Source organism: Centruroides sculpturatus, unplaced genomic scaffold (genome assembly GCF_000671375.1).
Source record: "Centruroides sculpturatus isolate CEXI.00-Female unplaced genomic scaffold, Cexi_2.0 scaffold1928, whole genome shotgun sequence".
NCBI lineage: Eukaryota > Metazoa > Arthropoda > Arachnida > Scorpiones > Buthidae > Centruroides > Centruroides sculpturatus.
In genome coordinates, this window is record NW_019386023.1 from 79,482 (window position 1) to 96,111 (window position 16,630).

The 16,630-nt window shown below is 34.2% G+C and overlaps 2 protein-coding genes across 5 annotated transcripts; both read right to left on the bottom strand.

Annotated features, from left to right (window-relative positions):
• Positions 1–4,528: 4,528 nt before the first annotated feature.
• Positions 4,529–8,224, bottom strand: LOC111613172 (disintegrin and metalloproteinase domain-containing protein 10-like). 3 transcript variants are annotated; one of them, XM_023354498.1, is made up of 4 exons: positions 7,486–8,224; positions 6,756–7,414; positions 5,249–5,753; positions 4,529–5,133 (listed from the first exon to the last, which is right to left on the bottom strand). In XM_023354498.1, the coding sequence occupies exons 1-4, from the start codon at positions 8,091–8,093 to the stop codon at positions 4,620–4,622; spliced, it is 2,286 nt and encodes a 761-aa protein (XP_023210266.1). In that variant the 5' UTR covers positions 8,094–8,224; the 3' UTR covers positions 4,529–4,619. The 3 variants fall into 3 exon arrangements, with proteins under 3 accessions (XP_023210266.1, XP_023210265.1, XP_023210267.1); XM_023354497.1 differs by having other exon boundaries at positions 5,195–5,753; positions 7,486–8,217; XM_023354499.1 differs by having other exon boundaries at positions 5,195–5,753; positions 6,756–7,427; positions 7,486–7,638.
• A 1,047-nt stretch (positions 8,225–9,271) lies between these two features.
• Positions 9,272–14,116, bottom strand: LOC111613173 (disintegrin and metalloproteinase domain-containing protein 10-like). Of its 2 annotated transcripts, none has more exons than XM_023354502.1 (4): positions 13,284–14,116; positions 12,563–13,212; positions 10,093–10,651; positions 9,272–10,028 (listed from the first exon to the last, which is right to left on the bottom strand). In XM_023354502.1, the coding sequence occupies exons 1-4, from the start codon at positions 13,889–13,891 to the stop codon at positions 9,515–9,517; spliced, it is 2,331 nt and encodes a 776-aa protein (XP_023210270.1). In that variant the 5' UTR covers positions 13,892–14,116; the 3' UTR covers positions 9,272–9,514. The 2 variants fall into 2 exon arrangements, with proteins under 2 accessions (XP_023210270.1, XP_023210269.1); XM_023354501.1 differs by having other exon boundaries at positions 9,274–10,028; positions 10,093–10,657; positions 13,284–14,115.
• Between the last annotated feature and the right edge of the window lie 2,514 nt (positions 14,117–16,630).

Consider the following 16,630-nt stretch of genomic DNA (forward strand, 5'->3'; position numbering starts at 1 on the left):
TGTTTAAAAATTAAAATGCATAATTTAAAAAAATGGATATCCGCTTTACTGTATATTAAAACCCGTGTAAAGCGGAACCGCTTTTGTAGATTTCCGTGTTATTCAGGTTCCGTTATTGACAAGTTTTTACTGTACTTCAGAAATTTATAAAGGGCACGTCTCCTGGTAAATCGCCCATTGCTCTTATACACGGATGCGACCTGTGATCGATAATAATCGATTTTATATAATTCCGGAGTGATTTTTGGCTTAATTAAGGTTAAAATTAAGTCATTAATTGTGGATTTAACACAGAAAACAGAGCCGTAGATGCGAATAACAATGAAACAGAGCTAATTAAGTATAAGGATGCGGATTTTTTCCCCAATACGCTGGTGGGAATTTAGAAAATATACCTAAAAACCTGATGAGATATTGAAGAGTAACAATATCGATTGGGTTATAAAGAGATGAAGAGAATTGATTCAAGGAAACATATTGAACAGCTGATGATGATAGCATCATTACAACTAACAATATCAAGCAATACACAGGAGCGTGTCTTGTAATTTCGAATGGATGTTGTGTAATATCTAATATATACATTTTTTTTTTTTTTTGAATAAAAGCGGCGAAGGGACATTAAGAAAAACGTAAAAAAATAAACAAAACACTTAAAATCATTCACTTTTACTATATTAGCAGTTGTTAGAGGTTGATAGTTTATATAAAACGACCAGAAAACGTGTTAAATTTATCATGAAATGACTCGACAGGTGGCACAAAACACCATTTATCACCGACGGAAGTCGATAATTTCCTACGACGTTGACGTCACTTATATTTTACCCGTGATAAATACGTTAAATTGATAAAATAACGGTATACAAAAGTAAAAATAATTATACGTTTCCCGTTTATAACGAATCGAATCTATTGTATGCGGCAAGAATAGAAGAAAGAGCAGAGGGAGGAGGAGGAGGAGGAAGAGGATGAGAAGATGGAGGATAACTTCCTGTTTCCTTATAAAATTTGACTTCTGCCTACGGAATAATAAAGTCCTGTAAGACATTTTATCTGTTCATTTGGGAATTCTTTTCTCTGACATTGATCTCCGCTAGCAGAAACGAAAAGGTAATGATAGTTTGAAGGCTTTACTTTCACATTATATGGAATTTTTCCGGTCGGTTGGGGAAGAAATGGGGGGCCAATAACTGTGTAAAGTTTATCGTATCGGTAAAATGATTTTTTCTTCTTCTTCTTCTCCTCCTCCTTCTGACGCAAAAATAAGAATCAATAATATTAATATTAAGTTTAAAATTCAGTCGGAAAATTGTCATCGGTCACACTTCGTTTTTAAAAAAGAAAAAAAATATATATATATATTTAGTACGTTTGAAGGCCCAAAAGGGGTGCAGGAAGGATATGAAGCGGCCCAAAAGTCGGTTAACCACTGTAAAAACTACATTTCTACCTCATCCGAGTACTTTATTGCTTATAAACTTTACGAAAAGTGTTTAAAATAGGATCCTTTGAGGCGTTCACAAAACGTGCGGTTAACCGACTTTTGGCCCACCCTAAATATATATATTTCGTATTAAAAAAAACCGTCCTACAAAAGGGATTAATTAAATTTCTCTACTTCCCTCTTCCAATCTCAAACGGGGATGAAGATGTAGGAGGGTGAATTAGCACCGATTATAATTAAAAAATTAACAATAATTTATGTTTTTTTTATAAGATTAATTCCTCGATTTTTTATTTATTTATTTAAAATGCAAAAAGAATTATTATTATTTTTTCTTTCTTTGTACAAAACAAATAAAATGAAATACATTACAAAATTTTTACTTATAAATACTGTAGAAGAGTGGAGGAAAATTCCGAGTCTAAACCGAAAACAAGAAGTATTTTTCATTTTATATTTATTTATTGAGAGATTTATATAATGCCGCTTCCTTCCTCCCCCCCCTCCAAACTTTCAGTGAATTGAATGATTTTTAAAGTAAATCCATAGCAATTCGGGAGCATATAAGTGGAAAACTATGCCCTTCCTTCAATATTCTTTTGGCTTGGATGCATTGTTTAAATGGATTTTAGTCTTATTTCTAGTGTCTACCGGCAATCCGACAACAGAATAAAATAATAAAATACACGGAATACTATTTAAATATGTCGTAGTTAAATTAACCCTTATATAACGATATTTAGCGGGTCAAATACAATCGACAAAAAAAAAATTAGGACCGAAATTTGCCACTGTGGCATTTCTGGCGCTGCAGTCCAGACCGGAAGTTCGTATATATTTAATTGAGGCCTCCACATCCGCTCTCGAGATTAACGAAGGACGGGTACGCAGACGGACGACAGTGGGAATGTATGTTTATTATTTATATAGAATTTAGGAAATTTTCTATATTTATCAAATATATTCTTAAGAGTAATTTCCATAATTTCCATACGTTTGAATTCTTTTTAACATCAGAATTGTCAGAAAAATTTGACATTTATTACATTCCAGAGAAAATCTGATAAACTTTCGTCGCTTCATAAGGCCCACTAGCGTAGCCAAGGGGTCTAAGGAGGGATTAAAACCCTTCAAAAAGAGAATGGTTTGAATTTGAAAAAAATATTCAAATCAAGGGTCCTGGAGGGTCCTTCGTGAGGATAATTCGAATTGGGGGTCCAATACAATGCTGACTTTACACACTTTTCTTATAAAAGATTGGTTGTGGGGCCTCCAGTTGGGCAATTGCTCAAAATAAGACGCCACTGGTTCGCGCCTCACCAAAGGCCTTTTACGTGTAGTTTTTCGTATGTGGGGCCCGTTTTCCACCCCATCTTCCCATCTCATCCTAAAGATCTCTTCCCATTGGTGCTCCTGTAAGATTGGATGGGCATTCTTAAGGGATGCCTCCCAGAAGGACTTTCTACAAGAAACTGGCATCCGTTTAGGTATTAAACACGTGAAGAAACACCGCAAAACTCCACGTGGATGTTGATGAGGTGCGAACCCTCGACTCTCCGTTCCTGGTCAGGGAGGAAATGCTCATACCATCTCGGTCTCTTGCCAATACTATATTTCTCAATAATCTCTTGGTGGTGTTGTCTTCTACACTCCCCTATCAAATTTAGAGAACTGTTAACGGTCGGAGGGAATTTTATATATACATAAGAACAATATTTAAATAATATTCTTGATATTTTAGTACGAATTCCTATCAGAATTTCCATACAAAGAAGCAGAATTCATTAAATATTCCATTGGAAACCAATGTAAATAATAACCTTGAATCATGTCCTTTTCTAAGTTTGGTAATCCAGGGAAATATTGTCAATTTTCTTTTCAATTTTTCTATCTTTTTTTCGCTCGAGAATTTGAAAAATATAAATTAAATTTGACAGAAGTTTCCAACTCTTTTATGTATTTTTATATATTCAGAAATTTCGTTTCTTTTTCTTTCTTCTTTTTGAAAGTCTTGCTGTCGTCATGTGATACTTTGCGGCGAGAGATTTTAACAAATTATTTAATTAAAATTAATTAATTAAGTTAATTTTAAATAAATAAACGTCCAAGAATGAAGAAAATTCGGGGGCTTTTCTGTATGTATGGATGTTAGTGTGTATTTTTTATATGTGTTTGTGTAGTGTAAGTGTTGTGTGTGGGGGGTGTTGGCATCTATTTCGTTTAATATCTCAGGATGGGGTAAAGATTAAGGAATAAAATTTGTCACGGTAGCTTGTATATGAGGGAAATTGATACCAGTAAATTTTGGTGGTGAAAGGTCGAGGGGGTGAAGAGATAGAGGCTTGTATAAAATCCATCTCTACCCTGAAAATTCGCCATTTTATAATAAAAATATAACAAATTTTTTATAATAAATGGTGCTACAGACAATTTTACTTATTTATTACGAATAATAATATAAAACTTAATAAAACAATTTAAGATTATACAAAAAAGACTTTATTTTGTCCTCACGCTTTAGGAAAATTACGATGGAATCGATCTTTTATAAGAGGCTGCTCGTCTACCTCACTTTGCAAAACGTTACAGAACTTCCTCCCGGTAACATCAAAAATAATAAAAAATTTAGTAACGAGTTGCTTAACTTTCCCGGCAACGATGTCGGGCTGCAATTTTTAATTTATTTCATTTAAAATATATGCTCTACACCTCAAATTAGTAGTGGCTTGCCCCCTGTGCATCATACTTTTTCGTTAGCGATAGAGTCGTGCCGGTCATCTATTAACTGCTTTCAGGGGAAAATATTTGAATTGAAATAACGTGACTTCCGGTTTGCATCGGAAGTTTGTGTATAGTTAATTGGGGCCTCCTTTCAGTAAGGTTTCCATATCTGGTCTCATCTTTTATCTATCTAACAATATCCATTCTCGAGATTGAGGAAAGACGGATGGACGAATGACAATCAGCCTTTATAGGTCTACATATTTTTCAGATTACAGCCCAATAACATAGAAATTATTATATATTGTTCATACAAGAATTTGTAGTTGTGTGAGATGAACAAAAACAAACACGATTAAATTTCCACGACAAATAAAATTATTTATTTCTAATTACAGAAATTAAAATTGATCACAATGCTAGAATATGACCGAATTAAAGTGATTATAATTCAATTTTTATCATCTGATGACGTCGGTTTCCTCTTTTTCTTGACAATTACTTTCGTTTTCTTGGCTCGATTTGCTCGATCAGTCGATTGATCTTCTTGTTGGACTTGGCTTTGGTCTAAGCATTGTTCGCCCTGAATTTCTTGCTCGATGCTTTTCACTGGTGTCTTTTTTTTCTTGACTCTAATGGGCAATTTTATCCTTTTTTTGACTCGAGTAGGCGATTGAGTTTCTTCTTCGTCTTGTGTAGGTAATTGTGCACCTCCTTTGGACTTTAAGCCCAAGGAAGACATTCGCTGTTTGAGGTTTTGAATTGGCGATCGCTTTTCTTCTTTAGATTCCTGTTGCGATTTGACTACCTTTTTCTTTTGTATTGTCGTTAGAACGTCTTCGGTGTCCTTCGGATTCGATTTTCCGGAAAGATATACTACAGCTACAATCATTAGTACAATGAAAGGCAATGGTGACATATAATACCATACAGTGTAACTTTTCTTCGAAGAGCAGTACCCGTCACTGTGGGAAAATGTCAAATATGAATAAAATTATATGGTAAAATAAAACTAAAGTTAAATACCTCGTGCATATTCCATAATTGTTATCGCAATGCGATCCTTCTGCTTTTACGTACAGTTGATGATTGGACGGAACGTAACCGAGCGACTCGGCACTTTGACAGATTTTAGGTTTACTTTCGCAACAAACGTGGCATTCCCATTTTAGAGGCAAACAATTGCAACTTTTTAGCTTATTGTCTTCGCAGACGTTGCTGATGCATTTTCCGGAACGACAAGTTTTGGCTGTTCCTAAACACGGTGATTGGTCTGGCTCCAGTATCAACGGACAAAATGGCGACTTTTTATTACATACATTAGAAGTGTTGTAACACGGTACGTTGCTGAAACACTTTACGTCGTCGCGCGTATTGAATTTGCAATTCAAATCGCAACATTCGTCTGTAGCGGGAGAACAGTCCTTTCCTTCTTGAATCGTGCATGGTAATGGGGAGTTTCTAGACGTACAGCATGTCTTCTCTATGTCACATTGACCGGTAGAGTTATCGCAATCGCAAGATTCCCCTTCCTCCACAATTCCGTTTCCACACACTGATCTTTGCAGTGTCTTCAGGCAGAAATCTATTTTTAAAAAAACAAATGTAAAATTATACAAATTTCAATGGTACAATTAAAAAGCAATTACTACTATTAACGGTCACCAAAGTTCGGAATAAATGCATAGCAACGCAGCAGCGAATGCATGGAAAGAATATGATGGAACCAGCGATTTGGTAGCGTTCTTGGTGGTAACGACCGGTACTATCGATCGCCATTTTATTTTAGGTCAAACATCGAAGTCTGTACCACCGGTTGGGTAGGATTGTCACTTTAGAATCTATTTTTCTCATCTAAATCTAGATTGTTTTGTTTGCCCCTAGATTTGAGATGTAAACAATTAGATCAGCAATATAAATCTAGTTAGTTTCATCTCGAATTTAGCTATTTTCTAAATTTTATTTAATTATTATAAAGAAAGTAAGATCAGCGTTTAAACTGGTAAGTGTAGTACTTAACCCTCAATATAACAATATTTTTGTAATGTAAGTGCGAACCAGTTCTTGAAGCTCTTTACTCTTGGACATATAATTGTTTATTTAACGTATGCTTATCCGTATCATACTCAGTACGTCGTTGATGTTTTTCGGACAGTGTTTTTTCTTTTGCAGAATTTAAGCAGTGTTCTTGTGTTTCTATTATAGTTATAGTTTGTTTGTGAGAATTTTAGTTTCAATTTGTGAAAATATTTACAATGAAAAACTATATTTAGACCTTTGTTGTGTTACGAACCACAACAACATTAGAAGCCGTGAGTTCGAATGGGGACTGGAAAATTACCAATCCGTAATGCATTGTTAAATATGCGAAATAAACTGAACTGTTTTAATCTCGGTCTCTGTTAACTTTAACTGCGGATAATTAAGAAAGATGCGATAAATATTACTAGTCTCACTATTGAAAGAAGAAACTTTATATATTTTTAATTATTATCGAATGGAAAAAGATATAATTTTGAAAGTAGTGATGTGGTTAACGATTTGATAGAAATTCATAGTACAATAAACATAATTCAATTGTCCTTACCTTTTCTTTGTAAGTATTGTCGGATTTTTCTCTTGCAATATGGAGAAAATTTCAAATTGCTCGAAGTTTCCCAAAGGGGAATGTCGGGATGCATGATGTAATGTCCGTTGGTTTCATTTAGTTTACAATCTTCAGGATCGTGCGGGCAACCAAATGCGTGTCCTAATTGGTGAAGTAGATTGGCGGCTACTTCAACTTTCGGCAATAGAAATCCATGTTCTATATCCGTAACGAAACCCACGTTATTCATTATCTTGGCATCTTCAGGCCCTTCGTGGGAGCAAATCCCTCCTCGCTTTTTCACTTTTCCAACCGAATACGTCGATTTTGTCCAGAAATCCCTATGACAAAAGCAGATCAACATGCAATAGGGATGAGAATATCGAGCTAAATGATCTAAATAAGTCGTATGAGTGTAGTTTGTATTTGGCCGAAAAGGATAGTTAGGACTGTTTTCATCTCCGAAAACTGTAACTTTTTCCACATTAAACCCTATATTATCAGGAATTCCATCTTGGTCTATGTCTAAACTTTTAAAGACGTAATTTGCGTTCATGACGTAGAACATCATCTGTGCCACTACTTTTTCGCTATTAGAACCCATTCTTTTAAAATACGTGTAGTCTGCCAAGAGTTCTAAGGAACAACTTCTTCTATTGCTACAAAATAAACCTTATAATCAATTTTAAATATGCTCGTATGGCATGTAATAAATGTATGCAAGCCTTACCTTTTATTATTCTTGACATTTAATATATTTTCCATCAATTTTGAATAATTGCAATCGGTTCCTCCTGATTCGGTATCATTCGTTATCTCGTTGCAGATGAAATTTCTATTGCGCCGTACAAATTTGTATTCAACGTTTTTCAAATTGTACACTATAAATTTTCTGGACAAATTCACGGAAATATAATCATAATACGGTTCTATATAGTAAACGTCGTCGAGGATTTGTAATCTTCCACTAAACTTATTATTGTAGATATATCCAAATAAGCCTTTACCTTCTACAAAGAACAGTTCTGGAATGTTTCTCAGGTGATACTTGTGTATATTCCTCCCTTTCCATAGGTAGACTTTTGTCGCGGCCGAAAAGACGGTAGAGTTTCTACTGACACGAAATTTCGTCGTTCCGAATATCGGCGGATAGAAAGTAATAAAGATTTCCCCGTATCTTTGTGGAAGAAATCCTACCTTTATCGTCTGGTAACTCGTTATTTCGTACATATTTTCATATTTGGTTTGGCTGTAAACTTTCACCAGAGTTATTAGCCCTATTTTCATTAGTAAGTTAAGCCGATACATTTTCATCTCGCATATATTCGAATTAAACATTCTTATCAACGTTTTCGTTCCATTATTTAAATTGAATTTAAATTCTTTTTTTAAATAACCGTTGTCTATTAATTTTAACCAATTGAATTATTTTAAATATATTATCGACGATCACTATAATTTGTAAAAATTCTAGGCCTGTAAATTCCCACTTTCGTACGTTTGTCGGTCTGTCCTTTCTTAATCTCGAGAAGCCAATTAGATAGACGAAATTCGAGACTAGATATGGAAATATTGAGGGCGTGAGGACCGGTTTAACTATATACGAACTTCCGATGCAAACCGAATGTTTCTATATATGAAGTACTAAATTATGCGTTAATATTAATTTTAGTTAGAGGAGGGCGTTTTGTCGTCTCAGCTTTGTTGTTGATCTTTACTCACCCCCAAATTTTTATATTTTTGGACTTAAGACACGTTCAATCGTTGAGAAACGTGAAAAAATTCGGTTTTTTTTTTTCTGTATTTATGGATATTAGTGTGTGAGGGACACGACTTTGTTCACTCCTTTGTTGCTTAATAACTCCTGTATCTTTTGTCGAAAGTTTCTGAAGTTTTGCATGGAGGTTTGGGTATTAGGGGAGGATAAATCCCAGAACAGACCCTGATATATATGAAAAGGCCATGATAAGTTTTTAACGATAAAATCTCGTAACAGATGGCTCCACACACAACTTCATTTATTATTATTAACAGTTTATTAACATTATAAAAGTTATATTTTTAATAAAATCTCAATACAGCCGGGAAAGTTAGCAACTGGTTGCTGAATCCTGTACTTAATCTATTTAAAATAAAAATAAACAGTCGATTATATAGTCTATATTTTATTTAACAGACATGTTTTCAAGTGAAAATCTGATGAAGAAATAAGCTTTGAAACGAGCAAATATTTATTGTGACATCGTCACAATGCCGGACCGAAATTTTTTAATTATTTCATTTGAAATATATGCTTTTCATCTCAAATTAGTAGTGGCTTGCCCTTGTATATCACACTTTTAGCAATACAGTCGGTGCCGGTCATCTATTAACTGCTTTCGGGGGAAAAGATTCGATTTGAAATAACGTGAATCCCGGTTTGTATCGAAAGTTTGTATATAGTTAATTATGGCCTCCTGACCCTAATATTTTTAAATCTCGTTTTGAAGTTCATATATCTAACAATATCCATTCTCGAGATTGAGGAAAGACGGACAGACGAATGACAATAAGCCTTTATAGGTCTACATATTTTTCAGATTACAGCCCAATAACATAGAAATTATTATATATTGTTCATACAAGAATTTATAGTTGTGTGAGATGAACAAAAACAAACACGATTAAATTTCCATGACATATAAAATTATTTATTTCTAATTACAGAAATTAAAATTGATCACAATGCTAGAATATGACCGAATTAAAGTGATTATAATTCAATTTTTATCATCTGATGACGTCGGTTTCCTCTTTTTCTTGACAATTACTTTCGTTTTCTTGGCTCGATTTGCTCGATCAGTCGATTGATCTTCTTGTTGGACTTGGCTTTGGTCTAAGGATTGTTCGCCCTGAATTTCTTGCTCGATGCTCTTCACTGGTGTCTTCTTTTGCATGACTCTAATGGGCAATTTTGTCCTCTTCTTGACTCGAGTAGGCGATTGAGTTTCTTCTTCGTCTTGTGTAGGTAATTGTGCACCTCCTTTGGACTTTAAGCCCAAGGAAGACATTCGCTGTTTGATGTTTTCAATTGGCGATTGTTTTTCTTCTTTAGATTTCTGTTGCGATTTGACTACCTTTTTCTTTTGTATTGTCGTTAGAACGTCTTCGGTGTCCTTCGGTTTCGATTTTCCGGGAAGATATAGCAAAGCTACAATTATTAGTACAATGAAAGGCAATGGTGACATATAGTACCATAAACTGTAACTTTTCTTCGAAGCGCAGTACCCGTCACTGTCGAAATAATCACATATGAATAAAATTATATGGTAAAATAAAAGTAATTAAGATCACGTACCTCGTGCAAATTCCAAAATTCTTATCGCAATGCGATCCGTCTGCTTTTACGTATACTTGATGATTGGACGGAACGTAACCGAGCGACTCGGCACTTTGACAGATTTTAGGTTTACTTTCGCAACAAACGTGACATTCCCATTTTAGAGGCAAACAATCGCAACTTTTTAGCTTATTGTCTTCGCAGACGTTGCTGATGCATTTTCCGGAACGACAAGTTTTGGCTGTTCCTAAACAAGGTGTTTGGTCTGGCTCCAGTGTCAACGGACAAAATGGCGACTTTATACTACATACATTGGAAGTGTTGTAACACGGTACGTTGCTGAAACACTTTACGCCTCCACGCGTATTCATTCTGCAATTCAAATCGCAACATTCGTCTGTAGCGGGAGAACAGTCCTTTTCTTCTTGAATCGTGCATGGTAATGGAGAGTTTCTAGACGTACAGCACGTCTTCTCTATGTCACATTGACCGGTAGAATCATCGCAATCGCAGGATTCCCCTTCCTCCACAATTCCGTTTCCACACACTGATCTTTGCAGTGTCTTCAGGCAGAAATCTATTTCTAAAAATAAATAAATAAATAAATGTAAAATTACACAAATTTCAATGGTACAATTAAAAAGCAATTACTACTATTAACGGTCACCAAAGTTCGGAATAAATGCTGAGCAACGCAAACAGCGATGCATGGAAATAATATGATAAGACCAGCGATTTGGGAGTCACTTAAGTTCATGACCGTATTTAATTTTACCAAAATGTTGTAGTACGCCGATTCCATGGTAAGCATAAAATCAAAAATCTCATGTTTAACAGAATGTTTAGGGGGTCATTATTAAATATAAATAGAAAAAAGGAACCAACGAGCTAGAATATAAATCCTTCTAAGTGGTAATAAGGAACTAATAATTGTGGAAAATGGAAGAAGTGTTGCATTTGCCCATTAAAAAATAGACAAATAAAATACGCTAGTAAGTAAAAGAAACTGATATGTAGAAACTGCATCATTAGGAAGTGTACACGGTATGCATCATTGTTAAGCCCTACCTCTGTCGAGATAGACACATGACAACCCTCTATCTCCCCGCATCTTTAATATTAAGGAGTATGATGTTTTTAAATAATAATAAGGAACAGTAATGCTTCTTATACACAAGCTATCGTGCCAAATTTCGTTTCTTATACAGGCCAACACACACACATACACGAAATATTTTTTTTTTTTTTTTGGATTTAGCTCAAAGTTCAAAGTTTTGGGCTGGGCGACAATATGAAGATTTATAAATAATAAAAAAAAAACCTCCAAGGGTCCAATGCTTTCCCTTATTATGTATATATAACAGCCGGGAAAGTAAAATTAAGAATTTTTAACTTGTCGATACTTAGGGTCATTTTAACTTACACCATTTCAGACTGGTATTAAAAACTCTTCCTTTCCTTTGCACATTTTTACACAACGAGTTAGAATATTCTAGCTCGTTGCCTTTACACAACACAAACGTCACGCCTTTTGACTAAAAGCAAAATGGCGGATTTCTATTTAATTTTCTTCTAACGTGACGTCGCTATACTCACTCTATGTAGTATATTCTAACTCGTTGGCGCGAACTTCGATACAAAATTTGGTTGTGGAGTAACGTACCGGACGGACGTTCGTTCAAGTGATCCTATCAAGGTGATCTTCTATGTATTATTAATGTAAAGAATGCTTCTGTTTCGATTAATAAAGTACTTGGTTCTTGTATTCGTGTGGTCACATCATCGTACGTAAGTATAACCTACCGTTACAACTACAGTAAATAAACTATTGAATGGTGGTGAAAAATTCTCATTATCGAAACCATTAATGAGATTAAAATATAGTTTGTGGCAAAAATATTCGATGCAGCTTAAAGCTGGCATGTGACCGAGTGGCTTAAACCAACGAACACTAGTATTTGGACGCGGGTTCGCATATGAATAACGGGCGAGATTTTAAGTATTCCGAGTTTTCTTCACCTTCCTAACATCTAAATAGAAACTAATTTTCTATAGAAAGTCCTCTTAGGAGGCACCTTTCTCGGCAAATTGCCCGGACGTTGCGTTGCCATATCACACGAAACAAATAAACCAACTAAAGTTAGGTCTTTGCAATTTTAATTATAACAGCTAATATCATCTTAATTCGATAATAACGGTTCATCTGAATGAAATGTAATATTTTTGCCTATTGTATGCATTATATTTCCAAATTCAGAAACGGCTTAAATACACGATATCGAATACACTGAGTTCAATTGAATTGAAAGGGTGGTAAGGTAACATAAGTGAATTTTCCAACAGCACCTTTATTAATCTCTCGGCAATATTATTCACTTTAATAGTTAAAATGTAACGAAAGAATTTTCAAAATTTATCGCATTTCTTTCAACAATTAATGATTTGATAGAAATTGTTAACACAATAAACGTAATTCAATTGACCTTACCTTTCCTTTGTAAGTATTGTCGGATTTTTCTCTTGCAATATGGAGAAAATTTCAAATTGCTCGAAGTTGCCCAAAGGGGAATGTCGGGATGCATGATGTTGGTATCATTTAGTTTACAATTTTCAGGATCGTGCGGGCAACCAAATGCGTGTCCTAATTGGTGAAGTACATTGGCGGCTACTTCAACTTTTGGCAATAGAAATCCATGTTCTATATCCGTAACGAAACCCACATTATTCATTATCTTGGCATCTTCAGGCCCTTCGTGGGAACATATTCCTCCTCTCTTTCTCACTTTTCCAACCGAATACGTCGATTCGGTCCCGAAATCCCTATGACAAAAGCAGATCAGCATGCAATAGGGATGAGAATATCGAGTTAAATGATCTAAATACGTCGTATGAGTGTAGCTTGTATTTGGCCGAAAAGGATAGTTAGGACTGTTTTCATCTCCGAAAACTGTAACTTTTTCCACATTAAACCCTATATTATCAGGAATTCCATCTTGGTCTATGTCTAAATTTTTAAAGACGTAATTTGCGTTCATGACGTAGAACATCATCTGTGCCACTACTCTGGTGCTGTCAGAACCCATTCTTGTAAGATACGTGTAGTCAGCCAAGAGTTCTAAGGAACAACTTCTTCTATTGCTACAAAATAAACCATATAATCAATTTTAAATATGCTCGTGTGGCACGTAATAAATGTATGCAAGCCTTACCTTTTAGTATTCTTGACATTTAATATATTTTCCATCAGTTTTGCGTGATTGCAATCGGTTCTTCCTGATTCGGTATCATTCGTTACTTCGTTGCAGATGAAATTTCTATTGCGCCGTACAAATTTGTATTCAACTTTTTTCAAATCATATACTATAAATTTTATGGAATGACTCACTAAAGCATAATCAGAATACCGTTCGACATAGTAAACGTCGTTGAGGATTTGTATTCTTCCGGTAAACTGATTATCGTAGAAATATCCAAATAAGCCTTTACCTTCTACAAAGAACAATCTGTGAAAGTTTTTCAGGTGAGACTTTTGTATTTTCCTCCCTTTGCACAGGTAGACTTTCGTCGCAGCCGAAAAGATGGTAGAGTTTCTACTGACTCGAAATTCCTTTTTTTTCAATAACGGCGTAGGGAAAACAACAAAGATTTCCCCGTTGCCAAGTGGAAAATATTCTACCTTTATCGTTTTGTATTCTTTTATTTTGTATATATTTTCATATCTGGCTCGGCTGTAAACATTCACCAGAGTTATTATCCCTATTTTCATTAATACGTTAAGCAAATACATTTTCACCTCGAAGATATTCGAATTAAACATTCTTATCAATGTTTTCGTTCCATTATTTAAATTGAATTTAAATTCTTTTTTAAATAACCGTTGTTTATAAATTTTAACCGATTGAATTATTTTAAATATACTATCAACGACCACTATAATTTGAAAAAATTCTAGGCCTGTAAATCCCAATTTTCGTTAGTCTGTCGGTCTGTCCTTTCTTAATCTCGAGAAGGGAGTTCGATAGACGAAATATGAGATAAGAGGTGGAAACCGCACGTGGAGGAGGACCAGATTAACTATATAAGTACGTCCGATATCAAGCGGAAATTCGTGTATAAGAAGTACTATATTATGCATTCATAGTAATTTTAATTACACGACGCCATTTTTTTTCTTTCTTGATCTCGACCCACCCCCAGATTTTTACATTTATGGACTCGGGACACATTCAAACGTCGAGAAATGCAAAAACATTCGGGGTTTTCCTGTATGTACGGATATTAGTGTGTGGGGGGGTCACGATTTTGTTCATCCGTTTGAAGCTTAATAACTCTTGTATCTTCTGTCGAAAATTTCTAAAATTTTGCAGGGAGGTTCGTGTGTTAGGGAGGTTAATGCTGTTAAATTTTGGAGGTTAAAGGTCGAGGGGTTGGGGAGATAGACGGAGTCACGTGTCGTGTCTCCAGTGGAGTCTGGCTTAAATGACGATTTTTCTCGTTAGTATTTACAATTCTTTTTTAAATATAAAATCCATCCTTACCTAAAAATTAAGCTTTTTGCCGATTTTTAGTAATTAATTAATATAAAAAGTTTTTTCAAATAAAATCTCGTAACAGATGGCGCCACACCCAATTTTAAATTCTTTTTCCGGAAAAGTTACGCAACTCATTGCTGAATTTTTTAATCACTTTTTTCCCTCAATGTATCGTAGATAATTATACATTATTATGTAAATATTTTTGTAGCGAAATGTGTGAATTTGCAAGTTATAAGTTCCAAAGATATTAAAGAAAATTATTTATTCTTAATGGTCGAATAATTTCAGATATTTCAGCAGAATTCTTCTATCTTTTCTCCTAATGACATCCTCTTAATGTACCAGAAATTCGTGACGTTACATTAAGATTACGATCCGTAATTCTCTCGGAGATCGCGAGCTACCGGTTGGTCAGCCTAATTTTACTAAATTACAAATTATGTCTAAAACGTTTCTTATAATAAAATATATTTTACATACTTAAATTAGTATAATCTCTGTAATTAATATAATATATATTATTAAATAAACTTATTAATATATTTACTGCTGTATAAGAATTTATATAGGTTAACTTATCAACCTTTTTTTTTTTTTTAATCATTTCCCGATTAATTACGTTAAAATGTTTAATAATATCTTAAGATTTTAATAAAATATAAGCAGTAGACATTTTTTTACATAAAAATTCTAATTTAATTTCGAATTTCTACCGTTTAAACGTGGAAAAAGTAAGTAAAGAAGTAGGGCAAGTTAGCTGATGCTTACCTACTTTAATGAAGGAACGACAAGGTTTTTTTTTCAATATAATTAGTAAAATAATAATCAAAAAATCTATTAAAATAATTAAATTTTAAAAATTAGAATATAATATCGAGTTTTTTAAGTAATAAATATTAAAATTTTTATTTTTAAACTTTAAAAAAATCTAATTATTTTAACTAATTTCGAGAGTTGTTATCTCTCTTTCCTGTCTACATTTTTTTTTCTTTGTGTGTGTGTTTTATTTTTATTTTATTTTCAATGGCCCACATTTTTATTTAATTAGCTTTATTTCTTTTAATTCTTAAATGTAATTAGCATAAAGAATAAAAATAAACTAAATTCTTTCTTTATATATATATATAAAAAAAACAATACTGTACATAAGCTATATCCAATTACAGATCGCCTGAGCTGTTAGAGATTTGCTTCAGGTAAAGATGCCTTCATCTTTATTTTCTTTCCCTTTTTTTTTATTGTTTATTCCTTCTTCTAGAGAATAAAAATTAAATTTCTTTTTTTTATATTCCTTAAAAAATTCTAGTTTAATTTTAAGAAAGAATTGCAGCTCTTTTTTTTCTTTTACTTGGCTTCCATAATTAACATATGTATCTTTAGAATGGAGCTTGTAGGGCCCCGAAAGAAGGGGGCCTCAAATTTCGTGTTATGTTTAAAGCGTGAGATTGCAGTACTCATTTTGGGACTTCACGCTAACGAGGCAATTAGGGCCTTCCTCTGAAATTCTAGCTTCTTCGAGGCCCTGTTTGAATACTGACATTACTCATTCGGAATATTTAGTGTGTGATTATTCTTAGCCTTTAACAAAATGGACCCCTGTGCAGTTGCGTAGTTTAGTCTCGTTTTTGTATTATTTGGAGGGAGGCCCTTTTACGTGTTATTGCCGAGGGCCACGTCTTTAAATCGTCCCTCATTCGTGATTGATTCGAGATTCATTTTACTTCTTTCAGACGATGTACAGGATCATACGATTGGCTCATAAATTCTACAGTTATATTAAGTAACCAATGAGAGAGAGGGAATTTTGGAGCTGTGGTAGTGGGGCCCGGATCTGTATAGTGAATAGGATAGAATAAAACAACGCGATCTGCCAAGGACTTCTACGAGAAACTGGCCCCTATTTAGATGTTAGACACGTGAAAGAAACCCGACCCCCTTCAACAACAGAGATTTCCTGTATCAGAAGTTAGGCAGGTTTCCGTTTTAAACAGGTTTTAACCTGTTTAAAACGGAAACCTGCT